General features: G+C 45.5%; 1 protein-coding gene, 1 non-coding gene and 1 pseudogene across 2 annotated transcripts; 2 read left to right on the forward strand and 1 right to left on the reverse strand.

The window, feature by feature from the left end:
- The window catches only part of LOC119360172, a 16,308-nt pseudogene extending 12,885 nt beyond the window's left edge, over window positions 1-3,423 (reverse strand).
- A 1,949-nt stretch (window positions 3,424-5,372) lies between these two features.
- On the forward strand, window positions 5,373-8,593 carry LOC119366786 (bidirectional sugar transporter SWEET6a-like). Its single transcript, XM_037632505.1, has 4 exons — window positions 5,373-5,419; window positions 6,620-6,776; window positions 8,152-8,271; window positions 8,371-8,593. The coding sequence occupies exons 1-4, from the start codon at window positions 5,373-5,375 to the stop codon at window positions 8,470-8,472; spliced, it is 426 nt and encodes a 141-aa protein (XP_037488402.1). The 3' UTR covers window positions 8,473-8,593.
- Window positions 8,594-11,247: 2,654 nt separating this feature from the next.
- TRNAK-UUU lies at window positions 11,248-11,320 on the forward strand. The gene has a single exon. It is a non-coding gene; the product is annotated as a tRNA-Lys (tRNA).
- The last annotated feature ends 11,094 nt before the right edge of the window (window positions 11,321-22,414 follow it).

Raw genomic sequence — 22,414 nt, forward strand, 5'->3', positions numbered from 1 at the left:
GTCACCTTTACCCTTATCCTATTTCTTTCTTACTTGTAAACCAGACCGCGTCATTCCTTTTTTCTTTCTTTGGTAAGTAAGGGACGGCTATTCCCACAGGTTGATCTTGATAAAATGTGCAGCGGTAAGCAACTAATAATCTCGATGCAGGACTGCCGTTCCCATAGGTTCCTCCTCCAAAACCTTCTTAGGCGAAAAAGACTGGAAGGGCTTATTCCGACTGCTGATTACTGAGAACCTTCTACCGGGAAAGATTTCCTTCTATGCCTAGTGGTTTTTGAATTGGAAATGGGAAAGGCAGAGAGAATTTACTCAAATTCAACTATGTTATGTATACAATGATCGGGTTGCGTCTGGTATGATCGGGGTGCTTTATCTAAACTAGGCAGGATAACTTGGCTAACTTTCCTACTCTGATAGCATCTCTGAACGGCAGGTACCCTCAACCGCCGTAACGAAGGAATGAATCTATTAAGTGGGAAAGAGCCCTCGTGGCAGCTATATCCGCGAGGATTCCAAGTGTTCTAATTCATCTCGTTATAGACCCACATCAAACATGAAACTGCTTGTCGCATACTCCTGCTACTCCGACCTACGCTTCTCACATCGCATCCTTGGTCCTTAAACAACGGTATATTCTTTTTTCCGGGTTCTATGAGCGTAAATGGAGACACTTCCCCCTTCTTCGACATATGAATATGCCTCGCCTCGAAGATAAAGAAATCCTGAGTAAGGAGAGAGATTCTCCACACGAACGAACGACCCGTCAGGTTCGAACTGACTTAGGTTGGACCAGGACCACCTATCTCCACCAAGAAGGAATCGCTTTGGTTACGCAGTTCAGTTGGCGATAAAAGCCTTCCTAATCTGCGGGCCGGTAGGCCAGCCAACTAACTCTTCAAATGAAGAACTTATTTCCCCACACCTATCTCTATGAAACTTCCTTCATAGTTAGGAGAGGTTTTTTTTAGCTTTTTGTCTCTTTTACCGCAGGAAGTTCTCCAAAAGTATGAAAGGCCGGAGGGCTTTGTACCAACCATTCTAGTGTGGTTGGATTCTGTTCAACAGCCCAAGAACTTTCCGCACATTTTTGGTGCTTTCCACTGCTTGAAGTGATTGCGACAACTACGAAGAAACGACGAATCCCAACTACGGATATATAAGAACCGAAACTGCTCAGAGCATTCCATCCGGCGTAAGCATCTGGATAATCTGGAATGCGACGTGGCATACCCGAAAGCCCTAAGAAATGCATGGGAAAGAAGGTCAGATTAACCCCGAAAAAAGTGATCCAAAAATGGATTTGTCCTAAAGTTTCAGGATATGTCCGACCAAAGATTTTACCCACCCAATAGTAAAATCCAGCAAATAAAGCAAAAACGGCTCCCATAGAAAGTACATAATGGAAATGTGCAACCACATAATAAGTATCATGTAGAGCAATGTCTAGCCCAGAGTTTGCTAGAACTATTCCAGTGAGCCCTCCTATCGTGAACAAAAAGATGAACCCTACAACAAATAACATGGGTGTTTTGTATTGTATCGAACCTCCCCACATGGTAGTGATCCAACTAAAGATTTTGATTCCTGTGGGCACAGCTATGATCATGGTAGCTGCGGTGAAGTAGGCACGCGTATCAACGTCTAAGCCCACAGTAAACATATGATGAGCCCAAACTAGAAATCCAAGAACACCTATACTTATCATGGCATAAACCATGCCTAGATACCCGAAGACCGGTTTTCTTGAAAAGGTCGATACGATATGACTAATAATACCAAATCCAGGCAGAATGAGAATATACACCTCTGGATGACCGAAGAACCAAAAGAGATGCTGGTATAATATTGGGTCTCCCCCTCCTGCAGGATCAAAAAAGGTTGTATTAAAGTTTCGATCGGTTAATAACATTGTAATTGCCCCCACCAGTACCGGAAGTGATAATAAAAGTAGGAATGCTGTCACTAGAACGGACCACACAAAAAGTGGTAATCTATGCATAGTCATTCCAGGTCCACGCATGTTGAAGATAGTTGTTATATTATTTAAGACTAAAAATTGATGAAATACATGATAGATGAAGACTAAAAATTGCTAAATCAACTGCTCCTCCAGAATGGCTGGTAATACCACTTAAGGGCGGATAGACTGTCCACCCAGTGCCGCTGCCCACTTCTACTAAGGCTGAGCTTAATAGGAGCAAGAGACTTGGTGGCAACAACCAGAATGATATATTATTTAATCATGGAAATGCCATGTCAGGTGCACCTATCAGAATCTGAACAAACCAATTACCAAATCCACCTATCATCGCCGGCATAACCATAAAAAAGATCATTAAAAATGCATGAGCCGTTATTAAAACATTATAAAGTTGATGATTCCCACCAAGAATTTGATCGCCGGGTCGGGCTAATTCCATACGAATCAGTACGGAGAAGCATGTGCCCATCACTCCTGCAATGGCACCGAAGATGAAATAGAGAGTCCCAATATCCTTGTGGTTAGTAGAGAAGAGCCATCGAACCATATTTGTCATTTTTTATTTGAGAAATGCAAACTTTCCTTATCAAAGAGGGGCCGGGGGGCTGGAAGAGAAAAGAAAGAGGGGCCCGCCCGGGGGCTGGAAGAGAAAAGAATCAGAATTACTGAGCTACCCCACTCTTTTTTTTCTAATTCCCTTCTAAGATCCTCCGACTTAAACAAGTCGAGAGCATGCTCGTGGTCAGCTATTTCGAGACTTGCCTTGCTCTTGGGGATTTCTTCCCATCGGATCCTCTGTTCCACTTCCAGGCACCTCCTTGCGGAGCTTTCCGCCTCAAGGAGATCCCGGTTGTGGGAAACAGCATCTCTAAAGAAAACAGATCCTCCCTCATTCTCCCCAGATCTTGATAAGACGCTTGGAGAACAGTGAAAGAATCAGTTGCGTGAATATGGTCCAGATAGGAACGAATCGCTTCATCGACCAAGTAGGGCTCGATCGGTAGATAAGGCCCTATTCTTTGATAAAGCGCCTCAAATTCCTGAATGACATCTTGTCGCATACTAGACAGCTTTTCTTCCATTAGGAAGAGCTTAAGCCGTCCAGGTATGTCCTCCAGAGGGGTATTGTGATTAAGCTCGTTCTGAATGAACGTAACCCATCCAGGATCCTGCTCGTAAAGGCTCAGATAGAAGTTTAGCCCTGCTAAATGAGCTAGAGCTTGGGGATCCTGAATCTCTGGAGGAAGAGTAATAATGAAGGAGGCTCCGAAAAGATTTAAAATTGGGAGAAGAATAATCGAAATAAAACGCACTAAAAATAAAAATAGACAAATAGAAAATAATAAAAAATCGTATATATAAGGAAACTTAATACAAAAGTGCAAATAGAAAGCAGTAAACCTGCTAGTGGAGAAGAGCCATCGAACCATATTTGTCATTTTTTTGTTTGAGAAATGCAAACTTTCCTTATCAAAGAGGGGCCGGGGGGCTGGAAGAGAAGAACTTGAATACTAAACGCTGGAAGAGAAGAACCTTAGTACTAAACCAAGTTTCGGGAACTTCTTGGTGACTTGATTGGTTCCCTTCCCCCAATTTGCAAAGGATGATTCCCGTGAAGGTGATCTCAATCACCATTCTATGATATTTCTGGATGCTTTTGAGAAGCTTTTCCTTTTACCTAATGCCGGCTACCGACAACTTACTTCATGCTATTACTAACACTTATGACTGAGCCGCACTTGCTTTCCAAAAGAAATGGAAACTATCATGCCTGAGACTAGCCAATAGAAGAAAGAGCCACAAGCAAGCCATAGCAGCATCCTTTTTCTTCGCTTTCTTCAACAATGCGAATCTACCTCACTCCTCATCATAACTCAAATACAAATTCGAGTTCCAAATTGATATTTCCTCACGTAAGCAATAAAATGTGAAACCAATATTCATCATGAAACTTCAGACGCTGATGATTGTGAGGTTCTGGAAGAGAGACGACGTAGGCTGAAAAAAAGTAAACAGAAACCACCCCTTAAACTCATTTGCTCAACATTCTTACCATGGCAACTAGAAAAGTGGAGAAAATCCAATAAGGGGAGGTCCCGGTGAATACAAATCAATTGGAAACCGAACCCCGCATTCATGTATCTAACAAGGCTGTCTAAGCTAAGCGGCCATGGACCCATGGACCCGGGGAATCTGAACCATTAGGTAGAGTTTCAGCTGAAAGAAAACTAGGTCAATCTTCCGATCGCGAGTCTTTACAAGCTTGAAACAACTTAAGCACAGGAGGGAGTCGCCCCTTTTAAAGTCAGTATTTATGCGGCGCTGAACTAACGAGCGGATACCTAACCTTCGAAGGAGAAGAAAAGACGGATGTATCTTTCATTCATATCGATCAGATGTGCTTTGCTCAGGACTCCCATTTTACCATTGCTTAAGCAATATTACATAAAGCATAGTGAGTGATACGCAATGCTGGTACCACCATGTTTTTTTCCTCACTCTGTGTAGCCACACTCGTTTGTCCATTTCTACTTATTATTTATGTTAAATAGTATCCGTTGGTTGTAGAAGCACTGGCGTTCAGGGATTGCAAAATCCATAATATCAAGAAGCGGTAGGAACCTGGCTAACTTCGATGCGGATAACGCGCTGTAGAAGAAAGTGGATCAACCAAAGTAGACCTTGATCGAAAGGCACCACAAGGCGAACCAATAGAGTGTGGTGTAAGCGGTGAAGCAGAATAGGAATTGGAACTGCTTGAACTAGAAAGGGCTTCCGCTACCGCGCTACCTCGGGAGCTCCGGAAATAGTATACTCGCTTCACTCATCTGTAATGGTATCCTTGAAAGCTAGCTAAAGTGGGTTCTAGAGAAAGTTCTCCTAAGCAGGGCGGAAGGAAAAACAAGAGCAGTATAGCTCTGCATTACGCTTCGGGGGCCTCGTCTTACTCACTCACCTTCTACTAATCGGACCGTGACAAAACAACCAGCCCAGCAATAGGCAAGGACTGGCTGAAATCCCTTTCCGGATCCAGTCTATCCGTATCTGCCGTCCCTTCCGCTTTCTGTGTTGATGGAGCTCGGTCAGATAGTTCCGGTATTGCGAAGGAGGGCAACGCATTGGGATCGTCCAATCCCTTCTGATCGGTTGTCATATTGAATTGCAAATTCTCGTATAGTAAGAGTTCCTTCGGTTTCCTACCTAGCACATTCTCTGTTGTCTACGCCAATATTTTACCTGCGAGTAGAGTGTGGCTGGCTACATACAGGGGAACTCAACCTACCTTTCGAAGGGTAGACCTTTACCGATGAGTGAAACGAGGATTTAGGTATATAAGGAGACGACCCGCCAAGCGAGCCAGCCTGATACCGACTTTCATTGATAGGCCATGAAACATAGAGAATGGGAACTTGTTCGCACGTACCTCGACCGCGGGTCTGAGAATGACGAGTGTGCTTTCGCCCACAGCTTCTGTTGCTTAACCGGCTCGTGGTGTTTATGGTCCTGACCCGGTACAGCCGCTAAGCTCATTTTTCATTTCCAAGTGTTGTTACTAGCCTCGAGAGAGATGTTTCACAGGATTCACCTGCAACTGATAAACCTGGGGGATAATACCGAAACAGTCCTTTTTTCTGATCATAGAGGAGCCGTATGAAGCTAAGGTTTGATGTACGGTTTTGCAATAGCGGTGGGAGCTGTGATGTTATTATCGACTATGATTATCTAACAGTTCAAGTACAGTTGATATAGTTGAAGCACAGCCAAAATATGGTTTTTTTAAGGAATCTTTGGCGTCAGCCTATAGGCTTTCTAGTTTTTAGAATTTCTTCTTTGGCCGAATGTGAAAGATTACCCAGAGGGGGAATTAGTTGCGGGTTATCAAACCGAATATTCCGGTATCAAATATGGTTTCTTTTCTCTTGTTTCTTACTTATCCTTATTAGTTTCCTCTTTATTTGTAACAGTTCTTTACTTAGGCGGGTGGCATTTATCTATTCCCTACATATCCACGATTCTCCCAGTCAAGCAGTTTTTCCTTACTACACTCCAGTACGAACAGGAAAAGAATCTGTGTACTCAACGGTGCATTAGTAATTATCTGGGATTTATTTGGCTCTTTAAAGCAAAACGGTGTCTTGACTCTCAAGAATAGTGCGTGTTAATATCCATGTAGATAAAGAGAGAGATAGCAACGAACTGGATGCATAGTCAAACAAAAAACTTGTGACTTGTTCTCGTAGGCTAACTAACCAAATCATAGGATCTAACATGAGACCGGATAAACACCGCGCCCCCGCCGCGTCTATCTATATAAGCTAATCCCTCGACCTCAACCGACTCCCAAATCTCAATTGCTTTGGCTCTCTCTCTCCCTCCCTTTCGCCGCGTGCGTCGTCCAATCCAAACCAATCCCAAGTCCCCACCCGCTCGCGAGCAAAGCAAGATGATTTCCCCGGACGCGGCCCGCAACATCATCGGCAATGTCATCTCCTTCGGCCTCTTCCTCTCCCCTGTGTAAGCCGCCGCCGCCATCCCCCTCGTCCGCTTGTCTAGTCTACTCTCTATGGAAGGTGGTTGGTAATTAGGGTTTGATTCTGATGAGGGGGCGCTTGCTTTTTGCTTGTACATGTGCAGGCCGACGTTCTGGCGGATCATCAAGAACAAGGACGTGGAGGAGTTCAAGTCGGACCCGTACCTAGCGACGCTGCTCAACTGCATGCTCTGGGTGTTCTACGGCATCCTCTGCGTCATATTCGGCTCGGCAATGTACGCCTCCCCCCTCAGCATCATGGTACGTACCCATCGATCCCGCTCTTGATCCACATGCATAGATGTCTTTTTAGATCTATATTGGTAGATGTTAGTGATATTGTTGGGGAATAGGCGTGCGTTCCCCTTCGGTTGGTGGCGGCGGTGATGTTGTTGGTGTTGTGTGGATGAGGGTTTCATAGGTTAAGTTGTCGTGCATGGTCACTTACTGCTGGGTCAGTCAAGGATTTTTTGGACCCAACTGTCAGTGACACGTTGCCTTTGCAGTTCAGAATGGATTGGTGATTCAGGGGTTCTACTGTTTAAGATTAAAAAAGCCGATATTAATTCTTCTGGAACTTCTATTTAAGAACAGATTAGCCATATTCATCTTCTCCAGTCTCCAGGTTCTTTTCTGATTACTGATTAATGATGGGTTGCCATCATCTTTCAAATCTGTTGCATGATCTAGACACAGTGATCTGTGAAGGATCTTGCAGCTTACTCAGGGCAAGTGACTCATCAGGTTATAGCTGAGGCATTCATTATGTGCCACTATTAGCATACCTTAGTTGTTGTTTGTTCTGGAAGCATGGATGCGGGAGCCAATTTTGGAACCAAATCCATCTCTAAAAGATGCATCAATGGTCCTGTTTTAACCATCGTGTCAAATCTCTTCTTTCCCCCTTTTTACCAGTAAAAACCAACGTGCTACCTTTTGGGCTAAACTGTCATGGTGTTCGTGTGGCACATCCCAAGAACATGTTGCTCTATGTTCCGTCAAAAGGCCTATTGTTCGTTTCTACCTAAAAAGATACCGTAGCCCCTACGTGTCCTCTGATTATCGATGCGGTATCCTTGGTTACTTGCTGTTGCATTCAATACAGGCAGTTCTGTTGTACAATTGATTAGCCAACCAAACTTGTTCTGTTGTTCTCGCCAAACTCGTTGGCTGTTGAGTGACGGGTCTGGAACGGGAGGAATATTTCATCTAATGAAATCTGCCATGTTCAGCTTCATCATAAACATATGTGTTCACCTAGGGGATGCAAGTTTAAGGTGTGCCAGATTTCGAATCATGTGTTCTTGGATGGAGATAGTACATGTGTCCCTGTACCAGTCTGTGCTTTTTGTGATCTTCCCTTGCCAACTCTGTGAGATGATCACGTTGAAACGGAAAAGGGATCCTGTATGTCGGTTTCTTCTCGTGGGTCATGTGGTCCAGGTGTAGAGTTCACCAATATTACCTGCTGAATTTATTTACATTTTACATAGAACATAGAATCAATCTTGTTAATTACCTATTTAAATATATATATCTATTTTTGGAACGCTCGAGCTGTTGCATCCTGTGCTTGGAACTAATGAATATATATTTTTGCAGGGAGGAATTAATGTGTATTGTGGGTTGCGTGCAGGGTAAAGTGATCAAGACCAAGAGCGTCGAGTACATGCCCTTCTTCCTGTCGCTGGTGAGCTTCCTCAACGGCGTCTGCTGGACGTCCTACGCTCTCATCAAATTCGACCTCTACGTCACGGTCAGTAATATCTCCATCTTCAGGTTCCAACCAAATCTTATATAACTTGAGAGTGTCTCTCTAACCGTGCCGGCTCTTGTCTTTGTTCGTGCTCTGCAGATCCCCAATGGCCTCGGTGCGCTGTTCGGCCTCGTCCTGTACGCCTGCTACTACAGGCCGACCCCCAAGAAGGAGAAGAGCGTAAAGCTCAAATGTGATTGAAGGCTCCTGGCTCCTTGACTGCAATAACAAGTGCTAGCTACAGTAAGAACAAGGGAATCTAGAGACCGAGACTGAAAGAAAAGGCTAGGCTACTTCTATTCGTTATTCGTTTCCCATATGATTTTCCATATTTTACCATAAAAAATAGGATGTTTTTAGCCATTTATTGTTAGTACTGAAATCAGGCATAAAGGATTTTACGGGAGGTAAAGAAGTAAGGATTGTATTCTTTAAACATAGGACTAGGGGGAATAGAGCGAAATAATTAGGTTCCACTCACTACGTCAACTAAAGCAACTGCATCTGGAGCACTTACCAGGGAAAATTGAATAAATAATGACGTAGTACGAGGGGATTTTTTTCTCACTTTTGCCATCCTGTGTTCAGTTTCAATTTCGTAGTAGGAGACAGACTCAAAGTCAATAGATTCCTGTCCTTTTCTATAGAAATAGGCTTCGTCAAGTGCTTAAAAAAGAGGTGACCCGAATGATTTCGATGAATTGCTATTTGGTCAGATTGGAACAATTGGATTCGAAAGGAAAGAAACACTGTGAACGAAGAGGGCCGCCCATGATCGATTGGATTCGGCAAATAAAGTAGAGGGCCCGCCCGTGTCACCACCAGTCCACCGAACCAGCTGTAGACCGCTAACTCTCTTGTCGACGCCCGGAACTTATGTACGAGTTAAGAATGAATTGTTCCCGAGTAGAGAGGGCAGGATAAGGATTCAGTAAGAAGGAGAGTCTACTTATGGAAATGCCATCCTCTCTTTCCTCAGTAACGGAGTGACTAGCTACCCCGACTTTTTATTCCAGTTCCATTCTTACTGGTGCAGGAGTCCAAAGTGCATCTTCCAACTCCCTAACTACGTCTTCCATGAAGTTCGGGAGACCCCTCACGTGCCGCTGCCCGTGAGACTCGCCTTTGTACACTTTGCGCACGGCTTCGACTAGACCCCGCTACTACCTCGTATCCAAATACCTGCGATCTAGCTCATTCTTTTTTAAGCCCTGCAAGCCTAATAGAACCTTGTTTCCTGGGCCAAGTCAGCTTATAAGTAAGTAGGGCTGAAGACAATTTGTTTGTTAGATTTTCAATCTTCTTCCTTCTATGCTTAGAGTAAGTGGAAATGACCTCCTTGATCAGCAAGTAAGCGAGCGGTAGTTCAGTCTCCGACAAGTGAGGCCGAATAGCCCCAGGTGTCCTTTTCCTTCTAAACTAGCTGCTCTCGCTTGACTCTTCTAGTGAGCAAGCAAACTGGTCGGGGAACAGGGTCGGATCAAAGTAAGGAATGGGAATAGCACTCACTCGTTGAAGGTAAGCCAGAAACAGGGGTTGTCCTCTCCCTTACTTAAGTCCTAGTCCATCTTTTAGTGCCCCAAAGGGGAAGTCAAGCAATAATGAGGGAACTTGACCCACACCTGACGAAAGAGTTTGGTTGCTCGAAGGAAGCAGAAACAAAACCTGCTTTTTTTCTGTCCCAACCTCCAAGGGTTCCTCCCTGTATGACATAGTCCATTGGATTGGGGCAATGGTACGCACCTATGTTTGGTGTCCCCTCTCTCACTTCCTCGTCAGATCCTGGTCCCAAAGGGCAATACATTGAGTCGGAAAGACGGGGGCTTTCGTAAATTCCATTCTATAGCCGAACTAGCCCCTGGATCAGCTCTCATAGTGGGAGAATCAGAGTCAAGTTAGGCGCAAAAGAGGGGGTTGAGATCATTCGTCGTGATTGGATCAATCAAACTCCCCCACAGGAAATGCCAAGGGGCGCCCTTTCTCATTATCATCTACCGCCCATTTCTTCATCATCTGCTGTTGCCTTAAGTGCGTAAAGTAGGCTCAGCTTCTTAGGTTTCTAAATATCTTGTAGTAGCCGAAGGTAGTCCAGTCCGCTTGTTAGATTGAATTGAATCTTATATAACCTACGTAGCTAAAGAGAAAATCATAATAGTCTAAGTGGACCTCTCAAAGGTATAAATAAGTAGACATTAGTCTTACTGGTTCGGTCTTTTTCTTTTTTTGTTATGATGCCCACATTTCATACTTCTCAATTCTTATTTATTCAAGGGTTCGTATGTACTGAGTGACTCTAGGTCTATTCAGATTCAGCTTCAAGAGAGCTTTATTCGGCCTTTGTATGACCGTCTTCCCTTCCTGTCTATCTCCTTCGGTCAGGTAGTTCTGCTTCTGATGCCGGAGGAGCAGGGTGGGATAGAAGGGTAGTTTCTGAGTTCGAGATGTCTGAGCTTGGAGGTTCCGCTTCTCTAATGTGATAATAAAGCAACAAGCAACGCCGCTCCCGTGCGCTCATCCCTTGCTTGTTCTTGAGCGCTAGTCATTCATCCCTAGCTGGGTTCTTGGGATATCTTGATTCTCTTTATGATGATGTAAGGGTCGGCAACAATGAATAAGAAATCGATCGGAAGTTTGCGCCAATCGATCTTCTGTAGGAGTAGGAGGTAGCGCGAATCCCCTCTTTCTTCGTTTAGAAGAGTGCTGGACCTCCACAACGTCAAACCATAGAACACAGCTCCTTTCGGTCGAACCCTAGGAAAGACGACTTTACCTTTTTCGTAGATAGTCTGAGTTCGAGCTACTGTAGTCTCCCCCGTTGACCTTCTTTTTTAGATAGAATCCTCAATGAGTGGAAAGGACTCCCAGACTTTCTCCACAGTACTATACCATACAGAGCCGCGCCCTTGTGATATGATAAGAAGAAAAGGGGCCAGGCCGCCCTCTTTTCTTTTCCGCACCAAGCCTTCTTGTAAAATCGGGTGTATAGCTCAGTTGGTAGAGCATTGGGCTTTTAACCTAATGGTCGCAGGTTCAAGTCCTGCTATACCCAAAACAAAAAAAACCACTCTTGTATTCGTAAGGATGCATAGTAGCCTTCAAAGAGCACTCTTTGGCCTTGAGAAAAGCCCCTTTCTCATCAACATCTCGACTTCGCTCGTTGTTTGAGGTCAGTATAAAGGAGATCAGATCTGTCCCGGGAATCGAAGGATACAGAAATATGGAATCGAGCACAAATTATAGGAAACAAGCAAACAGAACAGGTCGGGTCCCATCTTTAACTGCACAAATCAGCATCCTACTATTGATTGATGATCTTACCTTCCTGAGAGTCGAGGAACAGCAGATGAGATAGCCGAAAGGGGGGACCCCGGGTAATAGGTTTCCTTTTCCGGTTTAGGCTTGAGAGAAATCAGGAACTGAACTGAGCACTCCACAAGTATGGATTGGATTGGATTGTTTCATTCTGATACCAACTTTCATGCTGGAAGATAAGGTTGCCATACTGGGAAAGGGGGAAAGGAAATAGGATCCCCTCTCTTCTCTATAGGAATGAACTTCCCCTCGCCGACCACTGACACTATACTTAGGTTAGGCGCAATAGGTGACTTAGGTTGGGTTGTCTGGATCAATCCTACAACGAATAGCTCTCTTTCCTTTTAATGGAACACTCACTAGATTCTGCTAAATAAGGATAACTGCAAAGATAAGCCGGGTCATCCGAAAATCAAGGAAATATTTCCTGGATTTTCTGCATGGCATATTTCCTATCATTTCACAACCTACTTTTTTTCTTAGTTAGATACTATAGCACCTTCCCTTCATGGGGAGATGTTTATATACCATCTAAATTCATTCATTCATTCATTACTTACTTGCTCTTCTTTCCCAGGGATCGGAATAGGGATTTCCATGGATTGTAGGCCCTCGATTGTAATGATGGTATCAATGAAAGATGAAATTACATGATAATATTTAAAGCAATGGTTGATAGAGCGAGGTCTAACCTTGATTGGGTAGACCGAGAAGCAAACCACTAAGCAACTGGACTGCAGCCCCGAGAAAACAAGCAGTTCGGAAAAGCAAGTCAGGAATACGGTGGCGATGCAGCAACGATACGCATTCCCGCAAGGGGTAGTGAAAAGCCATTAGGGGGAAGAGATAGGTTTCTTATTCTAAGACAAATTACTATACCATAAGGAGATTACCATTATGAGATGACACTTGAGAGGGCACTTTAAAGTGATTGAACCCACTTTCCATGTTAGTTTAAGCAACAATATCGCTAGGGACCAAAGTAGTGAAAACGGCAGCTCCATTTTCCAAAACTTTCTGTCTCATAAGACTGTGAAACCACACAATTTGACATTCCCCTTTTGAAATAGGGAAAAACAGGCCCCGGATTCCGATAACTTATGTCTCGCCTAGTGGAAAAGTACACAATTGACTAAGAAGATTGGAAGGTGGTACGAAAATACTCATCGGGTCTTTCGTTCCAGCAGTCATGATATAGCTTCTAGCTTTGACCGCTCTTAAGGTGCCCGCACTCTTGGCTTGAATCGCCGACTTGTGTTTCGGTTTAACCGAAAAGCAGAATCCTATCATTTCACTACTCGACAGAGGCTCCTCATTCATCCATCGGATAGGACGCCCCATCTATGGACCAAGAGAACGAGATATTTACTTTTTTTACATCTGTAACTACATTCTCACATTTCTTTTTTGATCTCATGACTTTTTATGCGATCGGAAAACGAATGAGAGCAGAAAGATAGGCGGACGACTTGACCATAAGGTCGGATGTTTCCGTGAGCAGTAAGCAGCGGATCTCCCCTTTTTGGGGGAAAGCTGGTTAAACAAAACTAGGGATAGCTAGCAGGTATTTTCTAAAGGTTCAAAAATAAGGTATTTCAAAAGGGCTTTGGCAAAGGAGGTTCACCTTGCCTGCTTTCCTTGTCCTCCGTTCATCGATATCCTATACTAGATACCTTTGCCTTTTCCGAGTGGAGGCAGTAGGCTATTCTCGTTCTTAGCTTTATACGCCGAAACATGCCATTGCGTAGGCTCGTAGGCGTAATTCGTATTCGTATTTGTTATTGGCGTATGTAATTTCCTTACTACGTCTATCGCTCGTAGGAATATCTCTAAATAGGAATCGTAGTCCTCGTATGTACATCTTTCGTATTGTGATAAAGCACCTATGCCGCTAGAAATAGTAGCGCCTTAAAGAAGGCGTTCCAGGTTCTTTTTCCCCTGGTTTGTATCAGAGCTGACCACTGATAATAGGCAAAATGAAACATTTGGTGTGTTTTAATTCATTCTCAATCTTGTTTACCCTTGCGCTCCAAGGGAAATAAAGGGGAAATCACTGATTCATTTGGAAGTGTTTTCTAACTGACTCATTGACATGAGAGATTGGATGCGATGCGCCAGTCACTCGTACTACAGCGGACAAAGGTCACCGACAAACGACTGTTCCACAATGGAACCTGGCACTACTGTTTGCCCTAAGGGCCGACCCACCTTTTCAGAGAAACAGACACATGACATCACTATATTACGCATTTTCGAGATAAGAAAGTGGAGAATGCACTCTTCCCTTTTTTTTACATTTTATAACTCATGTTCATGGTCTGTTTTATTCCCAATTGTTGCCCGTGTGAAAAGAAAGAAGATAAATTGGGCCATGTTTCCCGAGAGAGACTGCCTTCTCTCAGGCCAGCAGTCTTATACTTATAGTCGACTGCTCTATGACGATATGACCTCTTTCCTGGGCTCTGCTACCTCGTCTACGCTCCGACCAATTCAGTCAAAATCGAAAAAAAGATGTTTCCTTGAAAAAGTCTAAGAAATAGTAGTAGTAGTCAAAAAGTGCACTTTTCCATATATTTCGATTTATAGGGATCCCTATCTTTATCTCTATCCACAGAGATACCTATCTATATAGAGAGAGATTTTTCTCAAAATTGATCTAGACTATCCTCTATCCGGATAGATATGTCCCTATGAGCGACTAGGCCGATCTTTTTTTATATGTTTTGGCCACGTCCGTTTCCGCTCCGAAGAGGAAGGTTTGGATCTTTCAATCTTATGTCGTGAGAATAAGATTGAATATGTGCAGAGGTAAGATACAACAATGTTGAGCGGCTTTTCCCTTTATCAATTTTCCTATCCTACCTAGGTCTATGAATTTCTCTATCAATTCCATTACCCTATCCTTACCCATGAGGTTCCTACATTTGATCCTAAATTGAGCTAGGAGTTGTTTCCGGGCATACTCAAAAAAAGGGTTATTATACACCCCAACCCCATCCCTTGGAAAAAAGAAGGTAGCACCGAAGAAAGGAAAGAGCGATATGGTGGTTTTTGTTGTTCCCGCGAAGCGAAGATCATTCGCTTGGCGAATGAAGTGGATCAACCTCTTTTTGGCTCGGGCCAAACACTTTTTCTCGCTGGTAGAGCTTTCTAAAAAAAAGCGATGCGAGAGCGTATTCTCTTATCTAAGCTTCGTCCCTTCGCTCCCCCCATCGTAGATGGTTCAGCCACACCCGGTGCCACGAAATGATTGAGAACTAGGACGGGGTCGAAATGCATTTTATTCTTAGTATTAAAAAAGTATTGCATGACCGAATAATTCAAGGAGGGGCGCACAGCGGGGAGGGTCCTTTTTAGTAGATGAGTCGTCGGGCCGTCAGAGCGGGACTTCTTTGGTAAAAATAACTTGATTCTATTCCTTTTTAGTAAGGCGGCGGCATTTCCCATAAGGAAAGGTATGTCATTTACAACCCCGGCGTATTGAGGCCGCTTGAAGGCCCCGCTCACCCGAAGTGATTTATCAAAATTCTTCTTTCTCGATGGTGATCGGTCATGGTATCCATAATGTTGCATCTTTTTCGGCCAAATCCGGATTTCGTTTTGCTTCTCCCGGTCGATCGACTCGACTCTTTTCCCTGCCCCCGGCCTCTCACTTCGTTTCGTTCTTCCTCTGTACCCTCGCTTGAATGAAGACACCCGATCGGCCCGACTTTCCCAAATGTCGGCCACCAGCCCTTTTCCTGTAGTACGGGTCTTGATTTCTTGTCTTGTTTTCGTTTTAGTCGTGGTGATCGCCCGGGAAGAAAGAAATGAATGAATGTCCTTTTGGGAAAATGTAGAATAATACACCTACCGAGACGAAAGCCAAGGGTGAGTTTCGTAGGTGGACGTATCGAACTAAAATAAGATCTAAGATTGACATCTTGATACAATGATTTACCATAATAATAAATAGAGTCAATGGTGACAGAGCCGTGGGAAGAGCCGCTTCTTTTTTGCGGCGGGGGCTTCCATTCACCAGCGCAGACTACATACACGTGCTCTCTGAACTGTGCTAGATAGTCACCCATCACACGGCTCTCAAACCCAACCTGTGGTGGATCCCGGGGGACAAAGCAAAGTCAAAGCGCTTGATCCTTTGCCCCATACTTTGAGATCTTCCTCCCCGCCGATCAAGCAGCAACGCAGCTCGTGATAGGCTTAGCTTAAGCCGCTAATGTTCGGTTCGGATAAGTAAAGTCCCTTCGGTCGGTTCGCTCAGGTGGTCTTCCCTTATTTTCCCTAACGTTTAGAGTTGTTCTGGTTTGAGAAAGGAGCACCGCCAAGTCCACTAGGGGCACCCTGAATGAATAAGAAACGGACAGCTGAGGTCAGGCTTGCATGAAAAAAGAAGATAATAAGTTAGATGTACACACCTGAGGTTGGTAAGAACTGAGGGACAATGCCCCCCCTCACTGGGCCCATCAGCGAAAGCAACTGCTACTTAATCGTAGGTTTGCTTTCGTGCAAGGCCCCCACTGCTGGAATAGGCGGTTGTCATTTTCAAGTAAACGCCCCGCCCCCTTTCTTTGCCCGCCGGCCGCCTAGCTCGTTATTCTTTGAGATCTGGATAGAGTCTCGCTTCGGGGCGGGGGAAGCATGGATTCGATAGATCTATCGAATCCATGCTGCAAGCAGCAAGCGTAGGCTAAAAAGGCAATAGTCTAACGTTGGGGTAGGGCGCGCCAAAACAACCGGGGGGCCCGGAGGGGTCAGTACAAAAGTACTATATTCTTTCCACTTACTTTCATTGGCTAGCTGCCTTTTGTAGCGCGTGTACTCTGATCCTCTTCTACGAATCTACAACTCTCTTTACTGAGCGAGACTTCATCTATATCCCTAAAAGTGGATTTGGATTCCCATTTATTCTTTGAATGACAGCTTCAACTAGGCTCCACCTTAGAGAGGGTTTTCGGTTTGAATCAAGATAGGGTCAGGGGCGCGTCGGAACGGTAGCTGCTTAGTCTCATCCGAGAGTCCAATCTCTTTTGTGCTTGCTTTTGTGTCTTTGAATAAAAAAGAAAGAAGGGGGTCGATTTAGGCTCCTTCCCTTCCACTGCATAGCTGCGCTATCAGGTACTACGAGCCATCTTCCCCACGCATCTAACCAGCTCGCGTGGTTCACCGGTTCCACCGAAAACTCTCATTTGTTGAAGCGGAGCATAGTGTGGCGTCGAGCGAGAAAGGTCTCTTTTTTGGTTTATTCACTGATCTGAAATGAAACTTAGCACTTGTTTTTTTATTGATTCCTGGGGCTAGGTGTTCGCAGAATCAGTCTATCCGAACCGCAGACACACTTTTCAGATCAGTGACGGCCTCTCCAGCAGAGCTGGGCGCCGGGGCCCTAGATGCGCTAGCGATCGGCACATTAGGGGAGTACTTGCCCGGGTTTCTCGGCCTGGTATCCTTATCCTCATGTTCATGATATCTACATTCAACTGTGCCCCGGAGACACGGTCGAAGCACGCTTGCCCCGTGTGCGTCTTTCACGACATGCTCTGGTCCCGGGTTTCTTCCTGTGGTCTTCTAGCGTTAGAAGAAGTCGTGTCCGTCCCGGACATCTGCAACGTCCTCTCACGCCTTTTTTGGGGGGACAAACAAAGATCAGGAAAAGACGGACTGAACCCATTCGGTGACTTTCGCGGTCGCCCTCACTGAACCGACTTGGATCTGAACTACGATTCAGATCAAGTCTTACCGAAATTGGATTTCCTTTTCGTCCCATATGTCGCTTAGACTTTACTTTTTCCCCTTTCCGCCCTTTCCTCTATTTGTTTGATAGGGTCTTCGTTTTATTCGAATTCTAAACCCATTGTCGTCCACAGTTTCCTTGTCGACGCGAAGGGGCCAGCAGCCCCCAAACCAAAGTCTGAGATCAGAACTCATACCGCGGTTGTGGCTTGAAGGCCGCATGCAAGTTCTGAAATATTTAGAGAGTATGTGTTAGTACGAGATCGCGCTATCAACTTATTTCATCTTTCTCGATGATTAGGACAAAATTGTATCCCTTAGGAACCGTACATGCACCTTTGTTTGGATGCCGATCTAATATTGTTACAATACGAAATACTTTAAGGCCACACGCAATTGACTCACCTACATTCTATGCTCCCACCCTTTTGTAGAAAAAGCCTCTGCCTCTAGGGAAGTGCTCACATCAACTCCAATTTGGATGGAGCTTCTCGATGGGTTAGAGCGTTTGCGAACCAAAAAGGGGAAAAACCCATCCTCCAAAGTAGTGAAGTGAGCCAGTACAATAAGAAAATAGGTCTCATGGGCCAAGCCTGCTATCAGGCAGTGAGTGGGAATCAATCCTGAAAAAGAGAAGGTCTAGTGCTCTCAGAAAGTATTTGATTCGCCGAAAAATTGGCTTTATCAGACCAATCCATGTTCAGAAGCCTTCCATCAAAAGTCAGTGGTCTAGGCCGCTTTCCTTGACTTTGAGTTGGATCTCATTCTTCTTCCCGGCACAAAAAGAGGGTAGACTTCATCCGAGACACATGGGTTCTTTTGCTTCCTTCAGAGAACTCGTCTTTGAGCCTCTAAAAAGAAGGGCATAGTATCCCAGCCACCTAGACCACCTAAAAGGAAGGAATTGGTCTTTAGCTTTGAGTGATCCAATCATTGGTGAATGGGTTCAGTAAGGTAGGAGGAAAGGGCCCCTCCCGACCTGGGAAATTCACAGCAGGAAAGACTGGCGCCGATCAGCGAAAGCGAACCCTTCAGTACATCGCGTTCAGCCCTCCCTCAAAATCCCATTTGTTTTATTGAGGAATCACTCTTGATCCTCTAAAGGCTCTTCTCCGTCTATAAATCAAAGTCCATCTGTCTCTCGTGGAAGCGCTTTAGAGTGGCTAGAAGATCCAGCAAACGGGGGTGCCAATGCTGTCCCAAGAGGTTGGGAGACAGACTGGTGAACAATCTTCTTCTTGTTTTCTCCGACCTAGAGCACTCTTTTTTTTCAATCGTACGAAGAAACTCTGTGAAAAACCTAGCTATCACTCCTAAGTCCTAACGGGGGGGTCCGTTAGGACTCCTCCCGCATTGATCGGGGTCTGTACTAATGTCGCAGTAAGGATTTTACAATCAACTAAATATAATGAATCCCTCTCCGCCCCTGCTCCGACAAAGCAATAAGCACTAGGGTATCCACCCACCCGCCAGTTCGAATAGCCGGTTTCCTCCCCTTCCGCTCAAGCTAAAGGTTCTGGGCTACGGCTTCCGGTTCCGTATTCCGATTCGTCTTCGGATAGCATTAGAAAATCCCTTTCATGCCTTGCCAATACAACTATTATTTTTCTTAGCCGAGGAGCCTTTGGAAGTACCGTTGTTGGATCTCTTTTGCTTCGCTTGGTTGATTAGTTTCACTACTTCAAATAAAACAATGAACCTTTTCCTGTGTGGCCAAAGGGACTACGTTCCTAAAGTTCGAATTGATCATTCAATTGATCTAGGAATCATGCATGGCACAAGGTAAAGGATGGAATGAGTGTCACATCCCTAGTCTGGTATGACCTAGACTAACTAGTCATTGTGCATCATGTTTAAATTCCATTTAATTTTGAAATGAGGATTTGTGGAACCCTCAGAATCATCTCTGAAAATGACCTAAATAAAAATTGCTCCAAAAAGGTCCAAGGAAATGTTCATGTTGCTCTCTGAAAATATTGGTCAGAGGTAAAATTCAAAAAAATATTTTAGGAGCTCATGGATATTTAATCTTGGCCATTTGGATTAATCCGATAATTATTTGCCTTGGATATATATTGTTATATATATATAATATTGTCCAAAAATTATGCCATTTATAAAGGAGCTCTGGAATAATTTAGTTAGCTCCTGCAAAAATTGGCATAAGGAAATAAATTGATTTAGTATTATTACTAAATCAAAACATATGTCAGAAAAAAATTAGAGAACAAAAATAAAAGAGGAAGACTTACCTGGGCCTCCTCCCTGTGCAGCCCAGCAGCAGCAGGCCGGCCCAGCCAGCAGGCGGCCCAGCCCGCCTCCTCCTCTGTCGTCTTCTCCACCTCGCCAAGCAGCTGCGTGCCCGACGCGCACGCGCTCTCCCGCGCCACGCCACCAGCCTCCCTGCTTGCCTGGCGCCCTCCTCGTCGCCCTGGAACGCCCCGGACGTCGCCACGCCCCCCCGACCTCGTCCTCTCCCTCGCCCTCGTCCTCTCCTCTGTCGCCACTCCCCCTCGCCCTCGTCCTCTCCTCTGTCACTCTCTCTCTCACGGCCGAACGCCACCGACGCCACCGCTCGCCGTTGCCGCGGCCACCGGCCTCCCCTCGCCCTCTGCCCGAGCCTAGAAGCTCCGCCTCGTCGTCCACATCATCCTCGACGAGCCAAGTGACCAGGGACGCGCCCCATCGCCGACACCGTCGTCTTCTTCATCGCCGGTCGCTGTGGATCCCCATCGCCGCCCCGCCGTCTCCAGTGCGTCCCCGAGCCCGCTTCGACGCCCGCTGCAACCGCGGTGAGCTCCGCCACCGTTTCCCCCTCTCCGCTTAGTCACCCGCACGCCGTAGCCCTTTCTCCACCATGGCCGAACCTCCGCAGCCGCCGAGCTCGCCGTCGACGCAGCTCCGGTGGCCATTTGGTCACCCCGGCGAGTCCAACACACTCGTAAGGCCCCGTAGAGCATCCCTAGCGCTTTGCTTCGCTCGTCTCCAAGCTCTAAACGCGTTTTCGTGCACGACCGAACTCCGGCGGCCGCAGCCGAGCTCGCCGCCGTCGACTCCGGCCACCCCAGGCCCAGCCACGGCCACCGCCCGATGCGCCATCGAGCTGGCATTCCAACGCACCTAGCCGCGCGTCATTTGGAGCACCACAGAGGAAACCCGGGGCACAAGTACGCCGCGGACCTCGCCGGCGACTAACCGCCGGCGGGTTTGACTTGTTTGACCTGGGATTTGACCCCCCAGGGTCGCTGACTAGTGGGGCCAGGCCCTGCTAATTTTAGTTAAATATTAACTAAACCTAATTAGCCACTAACACTGACCAGTGGGCCCCAGCGCCACTAATCCTTTAGTTAGGATTAAACTAACCTTGTTTAACCCCCTGTCACTGATGTGTGGACCCCACACGTCAGGTTTGACCCCAGTCAGCCGCAGTTGACTGCTGACGTCGTGCTGACGTCATGCTGGCGCAATATATATATTTTCTGGAATTAAAATAATTTAGGAAATTCCAGAAATTGATTTAAACTTCAAAAATTCATAGAAATTCAACCGTAGCTCAGATTGAAATAATTTATATATGAAAAATTATCAGAAAAATGCAACCTATCCATCTGTACTAGTTTCATGCATGACAAACCAACTTATACATGCTGTATATGAGAAAACACATTATGGCATTTATAAGAGCTTACTTTGGAGATGCATTTGACCTTATGGTTCAAATGGACTTCAAACCAAATGAGTACTAGTTGCATTAGCTCAAACAGCATCACATCTTCATGCCATGTTCATGCATCATATTGTTGCATATGTTTGTTTATTGATTGCCGACACTGTTCCTTCTCGATAGGTCTTACTCCGGAGACGTTCCAGAGTACCTGTCTGTGAAGCAGTGCCTCCCTTGTTGATTTACCAGGCAAGCAAAGCACCTTGTTCATTTCGATAAAACCCTACTCTCTCGCTCCTGCTTTCAATTATTGCATTAGGACAACAACGATTCATCTGCTACTTTGTGCTGCGGTAGTTGAACCCATTCCTCTGCATGACCTGTCATTGCCACAGTAAATAGTTGAAACCCACTAGCATGTGTAGGAGTTGATTGAGCCATGTTGTGTTCCTACCATGCTATGCCTGCTATTGCTTAGAGTTGTGTCAGGTCTGGTTCATTGGGAATGAATTGGAGTGTTACGATATGTTCTGATGCTGAGAGTGAAGTGTGTGAACACGATTTGGTAAAGGTAGTGGTGAGAGGCCATGTAGGAGTACATGGTGGGTTGTCTCACTGGAACCGTCCTTAAGCACTGAGTTCTATGTATGTTGTCCAATGACTCGATACTACCACACATTGGGTTCCGGTAACTCGACCCTTCTCGGCTTATTAACCAACTTGATATCTGTCCAGCAGTCGCAACTAGTTTCTTGTGTTTGTAGGTAGTGCTATTTTTCTACCGAGTGGCACCCGGCAGGGTGGGCTTGGGACAGACTAGGCACAGGTGGCATGGTGTACCAAGTGGCACCCGGATGGTGGGCTTGGGAACCCTGCTCACATCATTTGGGGCCGTGAGCGACACCCCGGCCGGATCTCCTTGCGGATGGAACCTGAATAGGCGATAAACCTGGGCTAGAGTCTTGTGTGGTTAGTCAGGTCGTGGCCGACACCCTCACCAGGCTTCCGCTTGAAGGTTGCCGAGATACATGACGTGTACATGGCGGTAAGTGGCGAGAGCGTGTGTGAAGAAGTACACCCCTGCAGGGTTAACATGATCTATTCGAATAGCCGGGTCCGCGGTTATGGACTTCTTGGATGCTTACATGGCACATAGACAACTTGAAGTGGATACTATAAAATGCTGAAGACAAGTGTGAGTGCTATGGATGGCCTTCTCGTAGGGAGACGGGGATGAATCCATAGTAGTGTATTGTGTGGTGATTAGTGGACTCGTGTGCGCCATATCACCTCAAGAAGTTCTGGTAGTCGTAGAACAGGATAGCCACAGAGTCAAAGCTGGCTTGCTGCAACTAAACCCCACATTACCCTCTTGATACAAATGCATGTATGATAGGATCTAATGTAAGTCTTGCTGAGTACCTTTGTACTCATGTT

Source organism: Triticum dicoccoides, chromosome 2B (genome assembly GCF_002162155.2).
Source record: "Triticum dicoccoides isolate Atlit2015 ecotype Zavitan chromosome 2B, WEW_v2.0, whole genome shotgun sequence".
Classification (NCBI taxonomy): Eukaryota; Viridiplantae; Streptophyta; class Magnoliopsida; order Poales; family Poaceae; genus Triticum; species Triticum dicoccoides.